This window comes from Clarias gariepinus, chromosome 12 (genome assembly GCF_024256425.1).
Source record: "Clarias gariepinus isolate MV-2021 ecotype Netherlands chromosome 12, CGAR_prim_01v2, whole genome shotgun sequence".
In the NCBI taxonomy this organism is placed as follows: domain Eukaryota; kingdom Metazoa; phylum Chordata; class Actinopteri; order Siluriformes; family Clariidae; genus Clarias; species Clarias gariepinus.
In genome coordinates, this window is record NC_071111.1 from 29,414,477 (window position 1) to 29,440,189 (window position 25,713).

At 37.5% G+C, this 25,713-nt stretch overlaps 3 protein-coding genes across 3 annotated transcripts in view; all 3 read right to left on the reverse strand.

Moving 5' to 3' along the window:
- The window catches only part of LOC128534555 (NACHT, LRR and PYD domains-containing protein 12-like), a 140,636-nt gene that overhangs the window by 33,488 nt on the left and 81,435 nt on the right, over nt 1–25,713 (reverse strand). Inside the window, exon 2 of the mRNA XM_053509026.1 lies at nt 2,882–3,013. Within this exon, the coding sequence (XP_053365001.1) occupies nt 2,882–2,931 (50 nt within the window). The 5' untranslated portion in view covers nt 2,932–3,013. The remainder of the gene's footprint in view (nt 1–2,881; nt 3,014–25,713) is intronic.
- Nucleotides 19,032–25,713, reverse strand: part of LOC128534130 (NACHT, LRR and PYD domains-containing protein 12-like) — a gene marked incomplete at its 3' end in the record, with an annotated part of 189,959 nt that continues 183,277 nt past the window's right edge. Inside the window, exon 5 of the mRNA XM_053508428.1 lies at nt 19,032–19,170. Coding sequence (XP_053364403.1) covers nt 19,032–19,170 — 139 coding nt within the window. The remainder of the gene's footprint in view (nt 19,171–25,713) is intronic.
- The window catches only part of LOC128534538 (NACHT, LRR and PYD domains-containing protein 12-like), a 57,797-nt gene continuing 52,801 nt past the window's right edge, over nt 20,718–25,713 (reverse strand). Inside the window, exons 8-9 of the mRNA XM_053509005.1 lie at nt 21,631–21,804; nt 20,718–20,895 (exon numbers count right to left, since the gene is read on the reverse strand). Coding sequence (XP_053364980.1) covers nt 20,718–20,895; nt 21,631–21,804 — 352 coding nt within the window. The remainder of the gene's footprint in view (nt 20,896–21,630; nt 21,805–25,713) is intronic.

The window sequence follows — 25,713 nt, forward strand, 5'->3', positions numbered from 1 at the left end:
ACGTTACGTAATGTATAATAAACAGTTTCTTTGTGTTTTAATTTTTATTCATGCATTTTTAGATACAAATTGCTATATTGTGATATATATCGTTATCGAGGTATAAAATTGCTTCTACCATGATAGAAGATTTTGGTAATATCGCTCACCCCTAGTAGTACACATGCGCTTCTTGTTTTGACACTGAGCATCACATGATCATAACTGAGCCAATGGTTATTCTCACACGCGCTGCAGAATTGTGGGTAACGTCTTCCATGCTCGGTCTCAATGTGTGTGTGCGCCACTCATATAGACGACATCATCTGTGCGCGTGTATACTGTTTACTATAACACTGTGACGTGTGTAAAGCATCTTTTTTTTTTGTGTGTGTGTGTGTGTGTGTGTGTGTGTGAGACAGACACACACCAGTTTACACTTGTGTGAGGATGAGCCTCTAGCGTGTGTGAGTGTGTAAGAAAGTCGTCCCACACAGCAGCCACCGCCACCCCCGGCTAGCAGCCTCCCCACCAGCTTCTGAAGGTGTTTGCCATCACGCTATGACTCGCTTCACTCCAGTGAGCTGTACAACTACACATCAGAGCGTTCACACAAAAATCAAGTGTATTGACACCATGAACGATTCGTCAATTAAATTTGTTTTAGACTATTTTGATTATTGATTTTAGTTAATAGCATCGATTAATCATGGCGGCCCTACAGTCATGTAAATTTTTACCATCACATTTCTTCCTTCAAGACAGTGATTCTCCACTATACCTAATCATTTTAATAATAAATTTTTCAGTTCTTAACACAATGTAAGTAGTTTTAACTCCTTAGAGACGCTACTCACTGCATCAGTTAGAGTTAAATAACGTGTTGCAGTTGAACCATAGTAATCACTGCAGTAATTATTCAATGGAAGCCTCCTAACTTTTTACCTAGTTAAATCTACAGTCGTGGCCAAGTTTTGAGAATTACATAAATATTGGAAATTGGAAAAGTTGCTGCTTAAGTTTTTATAATAGCAATTTGCATATACTCCAAAATGTTATGAAGAGTGATCAGATGAATTGCATAGTCTTTTTTGCCATGAAAATTAACTTAATCCCAAAAAAACCTTTCCACTGCATTTCATTGCTGTCATTAAGGGACCTGCTGAGATCATTTCAGTAATCGTCTTGTTAACTCATGTGAGAATGTTGACGAGCACAAGGCTGGAGATCATTATGTCAGGCTGATTGGGTTAGAACGGCAGACTTGACATGTTAAAAGGAGGGGGATGCTTGAAATCATTGTCCTTCCATTGTTAACCATGGTGACCTGCAAAGAAAAGCGTGCAGCCATTATTGCGTTGCATAAAAATGGCTTCACAGGCAAGGATATTGTGGCTACGAAGATTGCACTTAAATCAACAATTTATAGGATCATCAAGAACTTTAAGGAAAGAGGTTTAATTCTTGTTAAAAAGGCTTCAGGGCGTCCAAGAAAATCCAGCAAGCGCCAGGATCGTCTCCTAAAAAGGATTCAGCTGCGGGATCGGAGTGCCACCAGTGCACAACAGTGCAGTGTTGTGAGCGCATCTGCACGCACAGTGAGGCGAAGACTTTTGGAAGATGGCCTGGTGTCAAGAAGGGCAGCAAAGAAGCCACTTCTTTCCAAAAAAAAACATCAGGAACAGATTGATCTTCTGCAAAAAGTATGGTGAATGGACTGCTGAGGACTGGGGCAAAGTCATATTCTCTGATGAAGCCTCTTTCCGATTGTTTGGGGCATCTGAAAAAAGGCTTGTCCGGAGAAGGAAAGGTGAGCACTACCATCAGTCCTGTGTCATGCCAACAGTAAAGCAACCATTCATGTGTGGGGTTGCTTCTCATCCAAGGAAGTGGGCTCACTCACAGTTTTGCCCAAAAACACAGCCATGAATAAAGAATGGTACCAAAACACCCTCCAACAGCAACTTCTTCCAACAATCCAACAACAGTTTGGTGAAGAACAATGCATTTTTCAGCACGAAGGAGCACCTTAGGGCAAAAGTGAAAACTTTTAAAGTGATAAATGCAGATCATTTACTGCTTTCTGTTTTACCCAAATGAGGATGGGTTCCCTGTTGAGTCTGGTTCCTCTCAAGGTTTCTTCCTATTACCATCTCAGGGAGTTTTTCCTTGCCACTGTCGCCCTCAGCTTGCTCACCAGGGACAAACTGACACATTCATACAGATTCACATTTCATACAAACTTAAATAATTCTTTTGATTGTGTAAAGCTGCTTTGCGGCAATGACAATTGCTAAAAGCGCTATACAAATAAAATTGAATTGAATAACTAAGTGGCTTGGGGACCAAAACGTTGAAATTTTGGGTCCATGGCCTGAAAACTCCCCAGATCTTAATCCCATTGAGAACTTGTGGTCAATCCTCAAGAGGCGGGTGGACAAACAAATTCTGACAAACTCCAAGAAGTGATTATAAAAGAATGGGTTGCTATCAGTCAGGATTTGGCCCAGAAGTTGATTGAGAGCATGCCCAGTCGAATTGCAGAGGTCCTGATAAAGAAGGGCCAACACTGCAAATACTGACTTTTGTATAAATGTCATGTAATTGTCGATAAAAGCCTTTGAAACGTATGAAGTGCTTGTAATTATATTTCAGTACATCAGAGAAACAACTGAAACAAAGATCTAAAAGCAGTTTAGCAGCAAACTTTGTGAAAACTAATATTTGTGTCATTCTCAAAACTTTTGGCCACCACTGTAGGTGGTGACTTTTTGGCCGGGTAGTGTGCATGTGTGTGTGTGTGTGTGTTTATAACATATTCAACCTTGATTTGAAAACTTGCACTACAATATTAAATTCAATTAATCGGATTAATTGTAAAACTCATCCAACACTACATTACCGTTCTTCTAAGAGCCTGGAAATATCTTTGTCCCGGTCAGGATTATCCATCTTTGAAGATTAGTAAAGATAGCACAAACACACAGCCGAGTCCTGAAGAGTCTGATCTCCTCTGCTGTGATGAATTACACTCCTAGAAAACACAAAAACAAATGTGCAGTTACACTAAACACACAAATTATCACAAATTTGCCATAAACGGGTCTTCTTTGATTAAAAACGTGTTTTAAATTAATACTGTATTGAAAATCAAAATACGTTTAACATGTAACATTTAAAAAAGTCTCTCATTCCTCAGTCTTATAGAAGGATTCATGAGTTCCTCTTCTTAAGTGGAGATGATGGACTATGATGGTCAATTTCACTTTTAACTGTTCATCACTGACATCTCACATGATAAATTACTTTAAACTAAATATTTTATATTGAGTCATTACTTTTGTTTCAAAATAATAAGTGATTATAATATGTTTAAATGTCATGGTAAAGAAACTAGAACCACTCTCTAGAGAAAACAATATAATCTACAGTCCCCTTCAAAAGTATTGGAACAGCTGGGCTAATTAATTTGCTTTTGTTTTACACTTAAGGCATTTGTGAGACTGAAACAACTAATAACATCAAATATTTTATTGAATCCAAACCATTTTTCAGGTGATTAATGATATTGACAAATTAAACCAATAAGTGTTTCTTGTTGTCAGTGTGAGTGTCAACAGTTTATAGCTCTGAATGTCTGCTCTTGGTGGGAGTCCTGGGTTTTGTTTAAAGCAACTCTATATTTATTGTTATAAAAGAATAAAGCCCGTGTTTACGTCATGCTGTGCGCGCGCCTGTGCTCCGTGAGCTCCTCGTGCTTCCGGTGTGTTCAGGTTTATGAGCTGCTGCTGTTGTGTTAAAATACACCGTGTATTAAAATAAGTGAGATTATAATAATATTCCTCAGCGCACAATTACAGATAGTGTGTACATGCAAATACTAACCGGTTTTAGACTTTAAAATGCCATGAAAATAAGAATATTACAATAGTTATAATATTATAAGGCACTTTTTACACTTTTGGACCGCTGGTTTTTAGAAGGAATAAAGTAGCGTTCCCATTTTATTTCGTTTAGTATTTGATATTTTTATTTAAGAACAAAAAAACTTAAAATGTATTAGTTTTGAATAATTATAATGTATCTATAATCCCCGACGATGAAATGTTCGTTGTTTCTTCCTGCAGTCTAAAGACACTCCCTAATAAGTTTTATTTTTACATTTGACGCTTAACAATGAAACAAGACTAAATTGAATTCAGGACTGAAAGACCAAAAGACTCGGGTGGAAAAAAAAAATATTTCCCACAAATTTTACGATTTTAATCCGTAAAACTTTAAAAATAGGAAGTTGAGAGGCCTATGAAGAACAAACGCCATAAACAGCCCTAAAGATTTACCACTTCGGGGTTTATACGAGTTTAATTTACACAATATCCGCGTGAATCTTATATAAAGTCGTTTATAATGATGAAATCTCTCACCTTTAGTCGACATTATTGTTGTGTGACGTTAATATCACCGTTTCTGCCGATAAAGGTTACATTACAGGTGTTCCGGGAAATACAGTTACCCTATGTTTCCCCGGTCTCCCCAGATTCAAATCATGACGTCACTCGCTACCTAACGCTGAGAAGGCGAGCGAGGATTTTAACAGTTTTTTTCTCGTTTTTAAGTGTTTTTACGAACTTTGTGAATTAAACAGATAACCTATGCAACATAATCGAGTGTCTTTTCGCTTTTTTTTGTATATTTGAAGATAATTCAGACGTTTTAAGCCGCTGCAAAAGACTGGTTTGCTGGACCAGTACTGACATCACGACTACTGTTATTACACGTACATCAGCTGTGTGGTGATAGATGTGATACTGATTTATTATAAATATATTTAAGGTTATACTTTGTAATTTATTATAGCATGTAACTCAAGGGTAGAGTGCAGAGGTGTGGACTCGAGTCATGAATTGGATGACTTTAGACTCGACTTGACAAAATATAAAAATACTTGCAACTCGACTTGGACTTTAACATAAATAACTCGGACTTTCACTTGGACTTGCGCCTATTGACTTGTAAAGACTTGCTACTTCCCATAAAAAGCCCAAAGATAAAAAGTATGTTAACACGGTCCGCTCTATCTCTGTTTATGTGTCTGTGCGCGTGTGTGTGACAGAGCGCATGCGCGCATTCGGCACGACATCCAAACAAAGTACCGTAGATTCTTTTGATTCGACAGCGTCCCACGTGACAACAACGTGAACGCGCCAGTTCGCGAAATGATACCGAAAGTAGTTTGGCTATAAAAAATTGGCTATATGCGCGGACCACTGAGCTTCTACGGAACGCAGTAAAGGCCAAAAAGGAAATTGTTAGCGTTTTTTAATCCCCTGACGAACTCTAGCCATCAGGATGTGTTTCCCTTGTTATCTTCGACATATTTAGAATGATGAACCTCGGCTGAGTCACTTATAGGCTGTAAACATGTCAGTACATGCGTTGTATTGTTTATAGTGTGGCGTGGGCGGGGCGGCGGCTGACGACCAGCATGCCTTGCGGGGATGTCGGTGTGTTCACCATGATGGGGAAAGGTGTTTGGGTTAGTGGCTTCGGCCCTGTTTGTGTGTGTGGGGGTGTGATGTGTGAAATGTGCTCTGGTTCAGGCTGAAGCTGAATCGGACGTAGGTTCCTGAGTGAAGGTGCTACTCATGCCATACATGCTGTGTGCCTAATAAAGCACTCCCAGCCATTGCATTGGGTAGCAACTAAGCTCACTCGTTTCTCCAGCATTCTTTCCGGCGTAAAAACGCTACAATATTTAATCACTGGTGTACACTACCAATGATTTGCTGATTTCTTTTATATGCAGTTTGGGTTTATTCAAATAATGTGACCTAGTGAATTGACATCACGCGGATAAAATGCTAATTATCTCGCATAATAATAATAATTATTATGATGTAATAATTAATTATAATAATACTTATTATTATTAATATTATAATATATAATGTTTAATTATAATATAATAATATTTATTATTAATAATTTATATATAATAATTATTATTATTATTAATGTCTTGAGACTGTATCTGACGGGTCTCTATTTTGGCATTATGGTTTTGCTGAAAAGGCATATTTGATATGAAATATCAGACTAAATACTGACATGTTTACAGCCTACAAGTGACTCAGCCGAGGTTCATCATTCTAAATATGTCCAAAATAACAAGGGAAACACATCCTGATGGCTAGAGTTCGTCAGGGATTAAAAAACACTAACTGTCCTTTTTATTCTTTACCGCGCTCCGTAGAATCTCAGTGGCCCGCGCATAACCCTTCGCGGGCGAGCCTTCTCCTAAATGCGCGTTCCCTGTGCCCTTTTAACGGGGGTGGGGCTAAAAAAACGCATCCTGATGGGGGAACCAACTTCGACACAGCACCGGATTGTTTGTATGAGGTAGCCTACGTGAGTGTATCACACAAGGTAGGGAGCAAAGTTCTTTAATGTTATGTGAAGAAAACAACGTTATTGTTTGTATGTAGCCTACTTCATTGAGAATATGTGCTACCATTTTACATTGCTACTAGCATTTACTAACATTTGTATTTTTATGTATCTGAGCAATGTTCTTTCATAAAAAAAGGTTTGTTTAATAAATACAGATCTTACAACCATACATAATCTGTATACATTTAATTTTTCTGCTAAAAAGACTTGAAAAGACTCGAAAGTCAAACCGTAGGACTTTGGACTTGACTTGAGACTTGTTGGCTTTGACTTGGGACTTGACTCGGGACTTGAGGGCAATGAATTGAGACTTACTTGTGACTTGCCAAACAATGACTTTGTCCCACCTCTGGTGTGTATATATATATATATATATATATATATATATATATATATATATATATATATACAGGTCCTTCTCAAAAAATTAGCATATTGTGATAAAGTTCATTATTTTCTGTAATGTACTGATAAACATTAGACTTTCATATATTTCAGATTCATTACACACAACTGAAGTAGTTCAAGCCTTTTATTGTTTTAATATTGATGATTTTGGCATACAGCTCATGAAAACCCAAAATTCCTATCTCAAAAAATTTGCATATTTCATCCGACCAATAAAAGAAAAGTGCTTTTAATACAAAAAAAGTCAACCTTCAAATAATTATGTTCAGTTATGCACTCAATACTTGGTCGGGAATCCTTTTGCAGAAATGACTGCTTCAATGCGGCGTGGCATGGAGGCAATCAGCCTGTGGCACTGCTGAGGTGTTATGGAGGCCCAGGATGCTTCGATAGTGGCCTTAAGCTCATCCAGAGTGTTGGGTCTTGCGTCTCTCAACTTTCTCTTTACAATATCCCACAGATTCTCTATGGGGTTTAGGTCAGGAGAGTTGGCAGGCCAATTGAGCACAGTAATACCATGGTCAGTGAACCATTTACCAGTGGTTTTGGCACTGTGAGCAGGTGCCAGGTCGTGCTGAAAAATGAAATCTTCATCTCCATAAAGCTTTTCAGCAGATGGAAGCATGAAGTGCTCCAAAATCTCCTGATAGCTAGCTGCATTGACCCTGCCCTTGATAAAACACAGTGGACCAACACCAGCAGCTGACATGGCACACCAGACCATCACTGACTGTGGGTACTTGACACTGGACTTCAGGCATTTTGGCATTTCCCTCTCCCCAGTTTTCCTCCAGACTCCTTGATTTCCAAATGACATGCAAAAGTTGCTTTCATCCGAAAAAAGTACTTTGGACCACTGAGCAACAGTCCAGTGCTGCTTCTCTGTAGCCCAGGTCAGGCGCTTCTGCCACTGTTTTTGGTTCAAAAGTGGCTTGACCTGGGGAATGCGGTACCTGTAGCCCATTTCCTGCACACGCCTGTACACGGTGGCTCTGGATGTTTCTACTCCAGACTCCGCAGGTCCCCCAAGGTCTGGAATCGGTTCTTCTCCACAATCTTCCTCAGGGTCCGGTCACCTCTTCTCGTTGTGCAGCGTTTTCTGCCGCACTTTTTCCTTCCCACAGACTTCCCACTGAGGTGCCTTGATACAGCACTCTGGGAACAGCCTATTCGTTCAGAAATTTCTTTCTGTGTCTTACCCTCTTGCTTGAGGGTGTCAATGATGGCCTTCTGGACAGCAGTCAGGTCGGCAGTCTTACCCATGATTGCCGTTTTGAGTAATGAACCAGGCTGGGAGTTTTTAAAAGCCTCAGGAATCTTTTGCAGGTGTTTAGAGTTAATTAGTTGATTCAGATTATTAGGTTAATAGCTCGTTTAGAGAAACTTTTCATGATATGCTAATTTTTTGAGATAGGAATTTTGGGTTTTCATGAGCTGTATGCCAAAATCATCAATATTAAAACAATAAAAGGCTTGAACTACTTCAGTTGTGTGTAATGAATCTAAAATATATGAAAGTCTAATGTTTATCAGTACATTACAGAAAATGATGAACTTTATCACAATATGCTAATTTTTTGAGAAGGACCTGTATAATTTTTATTTATCTGTCTGAACATTCTGTAAGTGTAATATTTGCTGTGTAAAGTTTTACAGTTCAGTTACACTCATTCAGCACCAAGGACAGTTTGAAACGCTTCCCTTGTATTATTTGCTCCTGAATGAAATGATTGGTAAAAGTACTAAGTTAAAAAAAGATCTTACTATTTTGTTTGGGTGATTAAAGCAAATGTTCTTAATATATATCACAATGATCATGTGCTCTGAAACAATGATTAAGTGGAATAAAAATATGTGCAAATTCAATGAAATCATGACATCAGATTTGAAAGAATGACTTGTGGTGTTACAAATGTGATCAAATGTGAGTTTTGTACAAAGAGATTTGAAAATGCACACTTTACTTATGAAAATAGTATCAAAACAATAAAAAAAAACCTGTAAGTCACAGTTTTACAGTCAGACAGCCTCTTTGTGGTAATTATTTTACCACATGTTAACATATTATTACATTCCATTATATTGTGATGCATTTTATTTTATTTTATAGTTAAATTGTTGCCAAACATGTTTCCATTGATTAAAACTAGACTTAAATACTTAAGGGTTCATCTGACTAAAACTTGACTGAACAAAAATAGGATCAGATTAACTAGATATGATAAAAAAAACTAATGGCTACATCTGACTAAGACTAAAATTGAAAATAACTGACAGAATGAACAGTAATACTGATATATAAATATATAAAAGGTATCTAATGCTATAACAACATTACTAATATTAATAGTATTGATAAAGATGTACGGTATTTGGATTGACTAATGATTCTTCCAAGTTTTCAGTGAGAGCCAATATTGAAAAATCTTAATGTAACGTGAATTTTTTGTACTTTTTTCATACAACTGAATTTGAACTCGACTAGACTTAAGTATGCACTTTTAAGACATAAATAGATTACAGTTAAATGTAATATAAATGTAGTACTGAATTTACTGTTGAATACAAAAGACTACTTTAATTAATATTGCAACTAAAATACACAAATGCATTTTAAATTATATTTCAATAAAACTTAAATATAACTTTATCCATCCATCCTTCGATGACCCTCTGTAGTCCTGGAGGCCAGTGGTGACCATTGTATTTATTCCCATTTCTACAACTGTAGAAGGACCTCCGGTCAACAATTTGGGAACCGGCAGTTTACCCTAATCTGCGTGTCTTTAGACTGTGGGAGGAAACCAGAGTATCCAAAGAAAACCCAGCAAGCACGGGGAGAACATGCAAACTTCATGCATACAGACCTCAGGTGGGAATCGAACCCAGGACCTGGAGATGCAAGGCAACAGTGCTAACCACTAAACCAACATGCCACCAAAAATATCTTTATGCATTTAATAAATAATAGTAAATGAATTTTAAGTGCATTTTTATGAAACACATACTTAGGTATACAATTAGTTTGCAATTAAATAATCGTAAAGTGATCTTCAAGTGTTTTTTTCTGGATCTTAAGTTTGAAATTGAATTCACATAAGCATGCATTACTAGAACTAGATCTACACTACCTTATATTAAACATGATAAAAACATGTTTAATAAAATTACACCGCAAATAATTTAATTGCCATGAGATTTCAGAATGATGAAAAATGACAAAAAATGTGATTAATTTGGAAGTTTGGGAATGTAAAATTTGATTACGGATGGATGGATAGATGGATAGATAGATAGATAGATGGATAGATAGATAGATAGATAGATAGATAGATAGATAGATAGATAGATAGATAAATATAGACACTAAGCAATGATGTGCTCCACTGCACTCAATGTTTGATCTGTGTGGGCAAAACAATTCTGCAGTATGATAAAAAGCTTCTATTTCTGTATTTGTATCTGTTCAGAGCATATTGTCCGCTCGAAATGTGTTGATTTTAGTAACATCCCAGGCACTATACAAGCATTAATCAGAATCCAGTAGGTCTTTTATTACAGATCTGTTCTCTGATCAGATATTTCTATGTACACATATTCAACATCCACATACAAAATATGAAGAAAGTTGCACCTAAAACAGCAGGAAATGTAATACTTTACTTTAATCACCTGTGTAAAATTAATTATATTGGTCAAGGGGGTATTTAAATGTACAATTAAAAAACAACAAGCAAGTGGTAGTAGCTTCTTCTTAACACTTATCCCAGTTGTCTCAAGTTGAACATTCCAACTACTGTACATCTCTCTGTGCATTGATGCCTTTAACTGACTTCACTGTATTTTAATGCACAAAACCCCAGACTTCCCATGACTAACCTCCAGTCCACAGGACATCTCAGCCTTTATACTGGATACTACCATGTTCAGCTTCTCATCATTTACTGTACTGAATAACCCCCTGACAGAGAAATTCTGAAACTATGTGAAAAACCAAAGTAAGGTATCTATACAAAGGATTGGTGCAACAGCTTCTACCTCCAAAGGTGATATTATTCCATTTGCATTTGTTCTTACACCAATGTGTGGAGCTGTCAAAGATCATACAATATAACATCTGAAATATTCATTTTCTTTGCTAATGCAAAGAAAATGCTAATGCTAATGCTGAAAACACTCTATAATCTATAACCAAACCATTACAAAACAACACTTCTGGGGGGGGCGCTAGAGAGCATCACATGGTGTGGACGTAAATTTAGAGTGCTCCCTCAAAGCCTCGACAAATTTGTGTTTTTTATTTTATTTTCATCGTGAAAGCTTGCTTGCCCTTATATAGTAGTAAAATGAAGAAGGCCAAACTCAAGAAAGATGATTCACCAACTTCCTCAGGCAAACAGCCAGCCGAGAAACCGCCGTCTAATGACGGCAAGGCGGGTGGCGATATTCGCGCAGCTACAGATTCAACTGTCATTCTATCGGCGATTCAGACTATGAGCAATGGTATGAATGACAGATTTAATTCGCTAGAAGCTGCTTTATCTCAGCTGCAAACGACACTTTCTGAAACCACCTCGCGTATTGCTGACCTAGAGGGTGCTAAAGCTGAGCATGAAGCCCGTATTTCTGACCTGGAGGCCTCCTGTCAGGAAATTATTGCAGTTAACAAGGCCCTGCGTGTTAACAAGGCCCTGCGCGTTAAATCGTGGGGTTACCTGAGAACGTGGAGGCTGGCCGCCCAACCGAGTTTGTGGAACAATTCATCCCGAAACTCCTGGGTACTGAGAACTTTCCCGAACGGATTAAAGTTGACCGTGCACATCGCACCGGGCCTTTACCATCAAGAGGAGGACGTCCCCGAATCATGATCGCGAGTATACATCAATATCCGGTTAAAGAGACCATACTGCGACTTGCGCGGCAGAATGCCCCTTTAAAATATGACGGAGTACTCATCTCCATCTTTCCGGACTTCACGGCAGAGGTACTTTCTCAGCAAAGGGCGTTTGACGGAGTGAAAAAGAAGCTAAAGGGGGCCGGTATTCGATTTGGATTGCTCTTTCCCGCACGTCTTATTGTCACCCAGGACAATAAAAAGAAAACTTTTAGCTCGGTGCCGGAGGCTGAAGAGTTCGTGAAGTCTATCGTGGAGCAAGACCCTTCTTGATCTGCAGTTCGGGACTGTTTCTCAGTGCTGTGACCATTGCTGAAAGACTTAATCTGTTTGCTTACTGGCCTTTATAGGACGCTGTGAGTATGTTCTCATATGTAAAAAAGAAAAAAGGACATTCATAGATCGTTCACGGTCTGTTATTGGATTCCACTATATATATAGTTATTAATGCCCTTGTTCACATGTGAAGGTTGAGACCGTCATATTTGTCTAATTAGTTTTTTTAAATAGTTTTATAAACAGTTTTATATCGGGTAATAGAGTTCTAAATCCGTAGCTCAGGTTCATTGAGCAATTGCTTTTCTTATATTTTTTGATTGGAGGCTGCGAGGGAGCCCCTGTTTCTCTGTTTGAGGTTACTTTGATAGGTAGGTTTTTTTTGTTCATTCCTTATGCTGCCCAGCAGTTCCACTGTTCGTATGTTTTTTTTTTCCCAGCTTCATTTGGGGAAGCTGTTGAAAAGGGAGGGGTGGGCGGTGTGTTTTTTCTTTATTGTGTATGTAGTGTGTTGTGTTTGTGTACCTCCTTCACCGGCTTGTATCTCTCCAAATTTATTTACACTAGCCACTAAATGGTATATAAATATTATACATTATGACTTGTAGTAGGTCTTTATCTAAAATTGGCAACGTCACCCTTGCCAGCTGGAATGTTCGGGGTTTAAATAATCAGGTTAAGAGAGCCAAAGTTTTTTCTTATTTAAAGTCTATTGCTGCTGACATATTATTTTTACAAGAGACGCATATTAGGCACTCTGAACAAAGGCGACTGAGATGCAGTTGGATCTCTCAGGTATTCCAGTCTTCTTTCTCATCCAAGGCCAGGGGAGTAGCTATTTTAATTCGTAAATCTGTTACTTTTAAGCACATATCGACTATCAGTGATCCTAATGGTCGTTATGTGATTGTCTCGGGCTTACTTTCCTCAACCCATGTCACATTGCTGAATGTGTATGGACCTAATTTCGATGATCCCACTTTTTTTTGCAAAGTTTTTAATCTTTTGCCTACTACTGTAAACACATATCTGATAATAGGCGGCGATTTCAATTTAGTATTAGACGCTTTTTTAGACAGATTTCCTTCACGTGCTGACATATCCCTGACTAATTCTGCCATTGTTCTTAATGATCTGATGGCTTCCCTTGACCTTGTTGATATCTGGAGATTAAAATATCCTACAGACAAGCAGTACACCTTTTTTTCACAGGTTCACAAATCATACTCTAGAATAGACTTTTTTTTAATTGACTCTAAAATAATTTCATGTGTTAAATCAATTAAACAACATAATAGAATCATTTCTGATCATTCAGCAGTGACACTTTCCCTAGATCTGTCAGAAATTAGGCCCAGTTATAATTGGCGGTTTAATCCTACTCTGCTTTTGGACTCCGGGTTCTGTGAGCATTTAACAGAGTTGCTTGCTGAGTTTCTCAAATTTAATGACATGGGTGAGGTTTCAGATTCGATTTTATGGGAAACTCTAAAATCTGTCCTGAGAGGACATATTATTTCTTACGAATCCAGTCTTAAAAAACAAAGAGAGAAACGTCTCCTAGAAATTGATAATCGTCTTTCGCAGTTAGAAGATGCATACAGAGATTCTACAGATTCGGTCTTAATGAAATTGCTGCACTCAAATTAGAATATAACTCAATTCTTTCAAACCAAGTTAATAACATGCTGTTAAAAGTTAAACAAAAACAGTTTGAACTTGGCGATAAACCAGACAAATTGCTTTCTCGCCAGCTAAGAGGGCTTCAAGCCAGTAGAGCAATTCATAAAATCAAAAACAACGAGGGTGTTTTTTTAACAAATCCCACTGAAATCAACAATACATTTAAAGAATTTTACAAAGAATTATACAAGTCGAAGGGCTGCTCTGACCCCTCAGCATTAAGTAATTTTCTTCATTCAATACATCTTCCAAAGTTAGGGGGTGCAGAGCGGACAGCTTTGAATGCTGACATAACAATCGCTGAAATACTAGATGCTATTAAATCTTTCCCAGGTGGGAAGGCACCCGGCCCAGATGGGTTCGGTATTGAATTTTATAAAAGATTTGCACAGACACTCTCCCCTTTGCTGTTAAGAATGTTTAACCACTCATCTGGTAAACATCACCTTCCCCAGTCCTTGTATGAGGCAAATATCTCCTTAATTTTAAAAAAAGGTAAAGAAGAAACAAATCCATCATCATATCGACCCATATCTCTTTTGAACTCTGATCTTAAAATCTTCACTAAGATTCTTGCCAACAGACTAAATAATTGTATTGGGAAAATTGTTCATCAGGACCAGTCTGGTTTCATTCCTGGCCGTTTCTCCTTTTTTAATGTTAGGCGACTAATGAATATCTTGTATACTAGGTTTGAGCCTCAAGATAGTATTGCAGTTCTAGCCTTGGATGCAAAAAAGGCGTTTGACCAAATTGAGTGGGACTATATTTTAGCTGTGATTAGAGAATTTGACATGGGTGATACATTTGCCTCTTGGGTGAAAATGTTATACGCTCATCCTAGAGCTTCGGTTTTAACCAATTTTAATAGATCATCTCAATTTTTACTACATAGAGGCACCCGGCAGGGCTGCCCTCCCTCGCCTTTGCTTTTTGCAATTGCAGTTGAACCCCTTGCCCTTGCCATTAAAAAGAACCCTTTAATATTTTCCCCAAATTTAGGCCAAATTAATCATCATATTTCCCTCTATGCAGATGACATTATTTTGTATCTCCGCAACCCAGAACAGTCTGTACCACCCCTGCTAAATTTACTGGAAACATTTGGTAAATTCTCAGGATATTCAGTAAACTGGCAAAAAAGTGAAATTTTGGCAGTGACTAACAATATAGACTCAACTTTTATGAGTAGTCTTCCTTTTAAAGTAGCCACAAACAGTCTGAAATATCTGGGTCTTAATATATCTAGAAACCCTAAAGATATATATAAATTAAATTTTTTACCTATGCTAGAAAATCTGAAAACCAATATAAAACAGTGGAGGACCCTGCCATTATCAATGATGGGGCGGGTGAATGCCATTAAGATGGTGATATTACCCAGATTTCTCTATCTTTTTCAGAATCTACCAATTTATTTGGCAAAAAAATTCTTTAAAAATTTGGACTCCATTGTACTGCCATTTATATGGGGCTTTAAAACACATAGAATATCTAAATTTCATGTGTGTAAGCCTAGGTCAATGGGGGGGTTAGGTTTGCCAAATTTTCAACACTACTACTGGGCTGCTAATTGTAGAGCCTTAACTTTTTGGCAGGACCCATGCCCCGGCAGTCTTATAGCTGATCTCCCTTCATGGCTTGTGATTGAGCGTGGTGCTTTAAACTCATCTCTCTCTTCGTTGCTATTTACTGCCCCAGAGAAATCTAAAGTTGCAGCTAGATCCCACTTCATAATTAATAACTCTCTCAGGATATGGCATCAGATTACTAAGACATTCAAACTGCCAGGTACTTCCTTTTTTGCTCCTGTTTGTCGTAACATCGCCTTTAAACCCTCATTATTAGACCCAGTGTTCGCAGGTTGGGCGAGAAAATGAATACTCACTCTGAGAGATTTATATATAGACAACAATTTTCCTACTTTTTCTCAGCTAAAAGAGAAATTCGACCTTCCTGCTTCGCATTTCTTTAGATACCTACAAATTAGAAATTATGTTCGTTCCACTATGCCGAACTTTGGAACTCTGCCAGCTGATAATGAACTACACAAACTACTTACTTGCGTTCCCAATAACCCAAAGTTAGTCACAAAATTTGTAGATTTTTTTACAAGTCAGTTAGATGTCTCTACCAACCATCTGAAAAACGATTGGGAAAAGGAACTGGATATTCATGTTTCTGAGGAAGACTGGGGAAAGTGTCTTAAAAATATATACACCTGCTCTATTAATGCTAGGCACCAACTTATTCAGTACAAGGTGTTACATAGATTGCACCACTCTAGGGTTAAACTTTACACTTTTTACCCCACTATTTCCTCTCTTTGCAATAAGTGTGAATCTGCTGAGGGTTCGCTTGGTCATCTTTTTTGGGGATGCCCCAAAATCGGTGAATTCTGGTCAGAAGTTTTCCAATTTCTTTCAGAGGTTTATGCTTGTGAAATTCCCTTAGACCCTGCAACTGCTCTTTGGCTGGTCAGTCTCCTTGCAGCATCTTAACAATGCTTTCCGAGTGCCTATACAGTATGGTACTGTATGATGATCGCAAAAAAATCTATTCTCTGCATGTGGAAGAATAAGTCAAGGCCACTATTCAAGATTTGGTTGTCTGAACTTTCTTCCACCCTTCATGTAGAGAGGCTTAGATATAGTATGTCTGGAAATATAGATCAATTTGAAGTTTCTTGGCGGCCTCTTTTCAACTACCTGTTAAAAATCTCAGATAATCGCGAAACTACTTGAAACCTTGTAATCGTAGTGTCGGTTTTAATACACCATTTCTTTTAGTTCGTTCTCTGTTTTTATTTTTATTTTTTACTTCCCCTGTCACTTTTGCTTTAAGTACCTAGGTGATTATATACAAATAGTTGTAATTTTATTGCCACTATTATTCATAATGTCATATTGAGTAAAAATCTATTTTTGATCTTTTTTGCCTTTACACAGTGAAGTGGTTGACTGAAGGAGATACTGTTCTTTTTTTTTTTTTTTTCTTCTTTTTGTTCTTACACTTCTGTAGGTGTGTTTTGTCTGGTTTTGTGATTGTGTTCTTTTTGTATGTCTGAAAATCAAAAAACTACCACAATAAATATAATAAAAAAAACAAAACAAAACAAAAAAAAACAACACTTCTTAACATGATCTGGGCGGCATAAGATACCTGTTGTGTAGTAATGAGCAGTGTTACAGTAACTAACTAGAAAGCAATTCAACTTTTTTAAAGCACAAAGAAATAATATTTTATTGCATCAGATGTAACTGTGACATCCATAATTTGTCAAAAGTTCCAGAATATAAAATATGATTACAGTATATTACAATGAACACTGAGTAACTTATGGAAACATTTCTGACCATAATTTGCAACATAAAAATTACAACAATAATTTCTTTTCTGAAAACATCACAAAAGTAAAAAAAAAAAAAGGCACTTTAAAAAATATATATTCTTATAGAACTGTTGCCAAAATAATTTGGCAATAAAACTCATGTTACATACTTACGTTAGACTTAATGGATAACATTGGATAGTATGTAATTTTATTTCTTCAAAATGTATTTTTTGATACAATTGCACAAAGCGTGTAAGTATCTAAGTACAATAAAATTTTATTTCAAAAAATTAAGCAAAAGAGCGATATTATGCATGTGTAAATAGATTTTAACATATAAAACTTAAATATTAATTACAAACAAGGAAATCAGTCATGTTAGAACAGTAACTTCAGGTTAATTGTTTTATTTATTTATTTTTTAAAGAATAGTCCTAAAGATGTAGAGTAAAAGCACAGGTACACGTGTCTGTAACTCCACTTGTTTGTGTTTGTTACATAAAATTGTGATGCTAGTAACAGTTCATCCTCAAATTATTCCTACATTTACTGCAGGCTGAGAGTCGCTCCATGTTACCTCATGAACACACAATGCTCCATCCAGCTGTGAGTTATTTGGGAAGAAATCCTAGTGAGAACAACGATACATGTTCATATTCAGTCCAGTTGAAGATAATGTGGTTTTTGACATGCTGCTCCAGATAATCTTCCAGGTGTTTTATGGGATTGAGGTCTGGGAATCTAATCAAGGGATCAGAGACCATTATACACTTATACACTCCTCATGTTTCTGGAGTCTGTTTAATGTGTTATATCCCCTAAATGTTCTTTAACATGGAAATACAGGAACACCAGAGTCTTCATCACACTGACACAGATGTTCATCATCGACGGAAACTAAAAGAAAAAAACATGAATTATTATCCACAAGCTGATCTGTTGTCCTTCATGATCATCAGCATGTAATCATCTCATCTCCAAGGGAAACATCATCACCTCCTGTTTGACTTATTACAGCTCAATGTAACATCTTTAGAAATTGTCATTGTAATAAACTTTCATGAGAATTGAGAAGAAAGTGTACTGTTGATCAGAAACAGGGTAAAGCAGAGATTGTTACTCATTTGTGACATTTTGTAGACTCTGACTGACTCTCGTAACATCAATTTTATATCAATACACTTTACTGAAGACAAAACAGCATCAAAGACAAGTGTTAGAAAAAATCAGACTAAATGAAATATAGTGATGTTTTCTATAGCTGATTCTATTTTATAACCTTTTAATTTAGTTCTTATTGGAACTAAAGGGAAATGTACAGACTCATGATAATGAGGTTAAATGATCAGTTGTTTACTTTAACATTTCTTTAAAAAGGTCTTTACTTACGTCAGTGTCTGTAGTTTGTAATGTTCATTATCCTTAAGAGCAGAGAGACGCTTCACTCCTGAGTCCTCTACATTATTATAGGACAGATCCAGTTCTCTCAGGTGTGAGGGGTTTGATCTCAGAGCTGAAGTCAGAGCAGCACAGCCTTCATCTGAGACACCACAATTATACAAACTGTAGAGACACAATGACACACACTTCACTCTTGATCTTATACAGATGAGTAACAGCACTGACACTGATCTGGTTGGAGACCGTTTGTCTGGTTGTGGACTGAGGAACACACACCAAGTCATTAGAATTTTTCTCACTTACATTCTCAACAAAATCTAACAGCATTCACACACTTCCTTGAGAAGATCAGACTGTCAGTAATCAGACTTTGTATGTATTTTATAGAAAAAGATCAGACTCTAATTATCTTTTGGAGAAGTTGTTATCTCACTGGTTCATGTACTTTTTAAAACCCAGACTGTGAATGTGTAAATGATTTATTCAGTATTGACCAGAACAAATGTGTCTGTGTTTTATTTATACACAATGTGTTTTTTGTTTATTATGACCAGAATTATTATTATCTTACTTCAGTCTCTCCAGTTTACAGTGAGGATTCTCCAGTAGAGCAGAGAGACGCTTCACTCCTGAGTCTCCTACATCATTACAGGACAGATCCAGGTCTCTCAGGTGTGAGGGGTTTGATCTCAGAGCTGAAGTCAGAGCAGCACAGCCTTCATCTGAGACTTTACACTTATACAACCTGTAGAGACACAATGACACACACTTCAACAACAGATTTTATCTTGGTTTAAGATTTACTTTAAAGATGTTGTGTTTGTAAAATAAGCTCTTTATAAATAAAAACATGGGGATTTAATATCACCTGATTATTCTAACAATGTAATTAAATGATCAGACAGAGTGTTATATTTAGTTTATCTTATCCATTGTGTACAAATTTATTTATAATGTAGAATCAAGAAAGTAAGTAGTAGTTAGAAACCTGTAAATACAAATACTAAAATGAATAAAAGATACTATTTAAAAAGTGTAAAGCATAATAATAATGATAATAATAATAATAATAATAATAATAATAATAATAATAATAATAGCATTCATGTCTGTTTTAAACCAGAACAGTTAATAAAAGAATAAAATGTTTGTGAATTATAAAACGCTCATGGAGCGTAAAAATGTCTACAAATTTAGTTCATCAGGATCTTCAGGTTTAACTTTACATAAAGTAAAAATTTTACAGGAGAATGAGATAAAAAAAAGTGTGGAAAACTTTTACATGTTATTTTGTCCTCCTCTCTAAACATTAGCAGCGTGTGTGTTGGGAGCAGGTCCCAGGTCTCCAGTGTTCATGGGAACTTAGGCTTTTTTTGACTTACCAGTGTGGACAAACTGTAGTTCTGACATTTTTATGTACATTAATTATATCATCTGATCATACACACTAATAAGTATGATTAATTATAATGTGTAATGTGTCCAGCTAAAAAATGATTCCTCATGCTCCCTAAACCCTTCCTTTACCATCTAGTCGCTCAATCTACTGGTTAAGGTGTTAGACTAATAATCAGAAGGTCTCAGGTTCAAACCCCAACACCACCAAGTTGCCACTGTTGGGCCCTTGAGCAAAGCCTTAACCGTCAACTGCTCAGTTGTACAATGACATAAAATGTAAGATGTTCTCTATAAGGCGTCTGTAAAATGCCATAAATAAAAATGTAATGTAAATCTAAGTCCTGGAATATGGCCGTACCATCAGGAAGAAAACTCCATAGATGTGATAACCTGGTGATTCAGTACATTCGGGTCATCAGCTGACTTCATTTTATTGCCCCATAACGTTACTGAGTCTAGACCTAAGTAACTGATCAACCCCAGATCATAACACTGTCTCCAGAGGCTTGTACAGTGGACACTATGCATGATGGGAGCATCAAAATTCTTTGGATTGTGTAAAGCTGCTTTGCGACAATGACAATTGTTAAAAGCGCTTTACAAATAAAATTGAATTGAATTAAATAAATGATCAGTCTTACATGTTTTTAACATTTATCTAAAGAGATAAGTGATGTGTTAATGACTTATTTGTTGTGGACTGAGGAACACACACCAAGTCATTAGAATGTCTTTCACTTACATTCTCAACAGAATCTATCAGAATTAACACAATGATTTATTCAGTATTGACCAGAACAAATGTGTCTGTGTTTAATTAATACACTATGTGTTTATTATTATGACCTGGTGGATCATTAGACAGTTCGATTATTAATATTTTAAAATGTGATCTTACTTTAGTGTCTCCAGTTTACAGAGAGGATTCTCCAGTAGATCAGAGAGACACTTCACTCCTGAGTCTCCTACATGATTATAGGACAGATCCAGGTCTCTCAGGTGTGAGGGGTTTGATCTCAGAACTGAAGTCAGAGCAACACAGCCTTCATCTGAGACACCACAATTATACAACCTGTAGAGACACAATGACACACACTTCATCAACAGATTTTAATCTTGGTTTAAGACTTACTTTAAAGCTGATGTGTTCGTAAAATGAGCTCATTAATTGACATGGAGATTTAATATCATTTGACTAACAAATCTAATTAACAATGTAAATAAAATAATCATACTGAAAGTTATATTTAGTTTCTCTTATCTATTGTGTACAGAATTATTTTATTGCAGAATCAAAGAAGTAAAAGTCAGAATCGTGATGAAAACCAAATACTATCATGAATTAAAAGATACACCACAAAACAATAGGACACTTATTTTAAAGAAAATTAACATTCATGTCTGTTTTAAGCCAGAACACTTGGTGATAATTTGTTGGTAAATTAAATTTTCCTGTATTATTAAACACATGGAGTGCAACAAATGTTCATAAATTAAGTTCATCAGCTTCTGCGGACTTAACTTTACTGAAAATAAAAATTCTAAAGGAAAATGATATAAAAACAGAAAATCAGATGTGCTGAGACTTTTAAAGTGTGTCTGGTTACATATTCTGCCTAATTTAATAAGGTGTGTGAGATTAACACTCGTCAGTTTTACATGTTATTTTGTCCTCCTCTCTAAACCAGAAGTACATTAGCAGCGTGTGTGTTGGGAGCAGGTCCCAGGTCCCCAGTGTTCATGAGAGCTACTTCTGACTCACCAGTGTGGACTGATTTCTTTAACTATGGATTACAGTTTATCTTACCTCAGTATCTCCAGTTTACAGAGAGGATTCTCCAGTAGAGCAGAGAGACACTTCACTCCTGAGTCTCCTACAGTATTCATGGACAAATCCAGCATTCTCAGGTGTGAGGGGTTTGATCTCAGAGCTGAAGTCAGAGCAGCACAGCCTTCATCTGAGACACTACAACCATACAACCTGTAGAGACACAATGACACACACTTCACTTTTGATCTTATACAGAGGAGTAACAGCACTGACACTGATCTGGTTAGAGACAGTTTGTCTGGTTGTGGACTGAGGAACACACACCAAGTCATTAAAATTTACTCACTTACATTCTCAACAAAATCTAACAGCATTCACACACTTTCTTGAGAAGATCAGACTGTCAGTAATCATACTTTGTGTGTATTTTATAGAAAAAGATCAGACTCTAATTATCTTTTGGAGAAGTTGTTATCTCACTGGTTCATGTACGTTTAAAAACCCAGACTGTGAATGTGTAAATGATTTATTCAGTATTGACCAGAACAAATGTGTCTTATGTGTTTTATTTATACACAATGTGTTTGTTTATTATTATGATAAGAATGCAGATTAAATCATAGTTTATTATTAATGATTTATAATATAATCTTACTTCAGTCTCTCCAGTTTACAGAGAGGATTCTCCAGTAGATCAGAGAGACACTTTACCCCTGAGTCTCCTACATCATTATAGGACAGATCCAGGTCTCTCAGATGTGAGGGGTTTAATCTCAGAGCTGAAGTCAGAGCAGCACAGCCTTCATCTGAGACACCACAATTATACAACCTGTAGAGACACAATGACACACTTCAACACCAGATTATCTTGGTTTAAGACTTACTTTAAATACGATGTGTAAAATGAGCTAATTATTTGCAATAACATGGGGATTTAATATCACCTGAATATTCTAATTAACAATGTGATTAAAATTATCATACTGTCACAGCGTGCGCCTAAATCTGTTATTGCTCCTGGTTCACTCCTTACGCTCCCTACGCAGGTGGCCTCCCCTTCCGCAGGTGTGCACTGCCTCCGGACCTGCACGTGCACACCCTCACTCTGTCCTTCCCTTTTATACTTTCTCCTTCCTTTCACTCTTTCCTACCCAATTTGTCCTAAATAAAACCACCCTTTCACCTGTAAGACCTTGCCTTGAGCCCATGCAAGTATTAATCATTCATTCATTAAAAAAACTTAACGTCTGAAAAAAATTTATGTCTTTTTACAACCAGATGACTTGGTGATAATTTATTATTGAATAAAATGTTCCTGAAGGTTTCCTCCCAGCTCTATCTGGGCGCGACCACAGACGGGAGTCCCTTTCTGAAGTCCATTGGCTGGGATCAGGGGCTTTAACGCGATACACTCTGCGTCCTTTTCCTCTTTGGTAGTGGAGATGAGAAGGCGCGCTCTAAGCAGGAGCAAAGATGCCGCGGGAGCTTGTGCAGTTCGTTTCCCGCACTGTCCGCATCGCAGAGATGAAAAAGGCGTCATTCTGGTCCTCTTGGGCGCACAACATCGTCCTGTTCCATGTCACTCTCCGTATAGCTCCACCGCACAACTCTTTGCTTTGTTTCCAGACCTCGGATTAAACTAGTAACACTGGTTAAATATTCTGCCTAATTTTATAAAGTTTGTGAAATTAGCACTCTTAATTATGTGCTATTTTATCCTCCTCTCTAAAATTAGCAGCGTGTGTGTTGGGAGCAGGTGCCAGGTCTCCAGTTTTCATGAGAATTTGAGCTACTTTTGACTCACCAGTGTGGACTGATTTCTTTAACAATGGATTGTAGTTTATCTTACCACAGTGTCTCCAGTTTACAGAGAGGATTCTCCAGTACAGCAGAGAGACACTTCACTCCTGAGTCTAGTACATTATTACAGGACAGATCCAGGTATCTCAGGTGTGAGGGGTTTGATCTCAGAGCTGAAGTCAGAGCAGCCCAGCCTTCATCTGAGACACCACAATTATACATCCTGTAGAGACACAATGACACACACTTCATCAATAGATTTAAATTTTGGTTTAAAACTTACTTTAAAGACGATGTGTTTGTGTGATGTTATGTCCGATAACATTTAGAGTTCCGGTTCGGTGTTTGAGACCGGACAGTTTTTGATTGATGCACCAGACTAAGAAGTGGAATACAATGTGTGTGCTTATGGAATAAAAACATTATAAGTTGAAGCAAGTCGTAGTTCCGGGGCATTAATAACGTAACATGGTGTCAGAAATAGGGATTGGCGATTGATTTAAAAAAAAAAAAAAAAAAAAAAAAAAAAACCGCCAGCGAGACCCACGGAGAAACAGCGGCACGGAGAGCGGCCGGGGAGAGGCATACGGGAGACGAGCACCCGCGAGCCGAGTGCAGGAGTAGAACGAGTGTTTTTCCCGTCATGGAGAAGTTAAATCCACCATCGCCTATGCAGCTCGTTGGTAATCTTGCGGATAACTGGAAACGTTTTAAGCAGAGATTCAACATCTATCTTGCTGCCAGTGGTGCGGGTGGAGATGATGAGAAGTTAAAAGCATCAATCTTTCTGCACGTGATAGGTGAGGATGCACTGGATATATATAATAGCTTCCAACTTGACGAGGCAAATTTAACACTGACTGTTCTCATGACAAAGTTTGAAGAATACTTTGTCCCAAGCAAGAATGTCACATTCGAGAGATACAAATTTTTCTCTGCTGATCAGAAACAAGGAATGGCTTTTGATCAATATCTTGCTGAACTGCACACACTGAGTAAGACTTGTGATTTTGGAGATTTAAGAGACTCACTAGTGAGAGACAGAATAGTCTGCGGGATTCCCGATAATGGTCTCAGGGAAAGACTGCTACGTGAACCAGCTTTGACACTGGAGAAAGCTGTCAACATGTGTAGAGCTGCGGAAATAACTCGTGCTCAAGCCAAAGAGCTGCATAGAAATGATGCTGCAGTGCATGCAGTAAAAAGAGAGGAGCAACACACAAAACAACCAACAAAACAAAAACAGAGAATGAAAACTCTAAGAAGCAAGTGCAGCAGATGTGGAGGGACACACATGCCACGATCTTGTCCTGCTTATGGGAAAACCTGTAACAGCTGTGGGACGAATAATCATTTTGCGAAGTGTTGCAAAGCTGATTATGCAAAGAAAAAAGTATACACAGTTGAAGAGCAGCCAGAGGAATTCTTTGTTGATTCTGTTCAAACAAACATGGAAGACAAAGCTGAATGGATTGTACCACTGACTGTAAATGAGACAATAACTCCATTCAAATTAGATACAGGTGCACAAGTTAACCTGATGTCTGTGGATGACTACAGAACTCTTAAAGTTAAAAACAAAATACACTCAACAAAAATAAAAGTAACAGGATACACAGGTGAGGATGTCCCTGTCAAAGGAAGCTGCATGGTGACCCTGCAGCACAAGGGGCAGCTGTTAAAGATACACATGCTGATTGTGGAAAAGAGTGTCCAGCCAATTCTAGGACTGAGCACATGTGAAAAACTTGACTTAGTGAGGGGAGTTTTTGTAGTGACATCACAGTTCAAAGCAAATGAAACTTCATTCATGGAGGAGTACAAAGATGTTTTTGAAGGACTCGGATGTCTGCCTGGGGAGCACAGAATAAGCATTGATGACACGCTAGCTCCTGTGGTGCATGCATGCAGAAAAGTTCCATTTGCATTGAGAGAAAAACTTAAAGAGGAATTAGCACGCATGGAGAAGCTGGATGTCATAAAGAAAATTGATGAACCAACAGACTGGGTGAGCTCACTAGTCATTGTGCTCAAGAAAAATGGTTCCCTGAGAATATGTCTTGATCCAAGGGATCTCAACCGAGCCATAAAACGTGAACATTTCAAACTGCCAACCAGGGAAGAGATCATGTCTCAGTTTGCTGGAGCGAAGTGGTTTAGTAAGCTTGATGCGTCGTCTGGCTTTTGGCAGTTGAAGCTTGATGAGGCAAGTTCTAAACTTTGTACCTTCAACACACCAGAAGGCAGATATCGTTTCCTCCGTCTACCGTATGGTATTCTGTCGGCACCTGAAGTATACCATAAAACAATCCACATGAT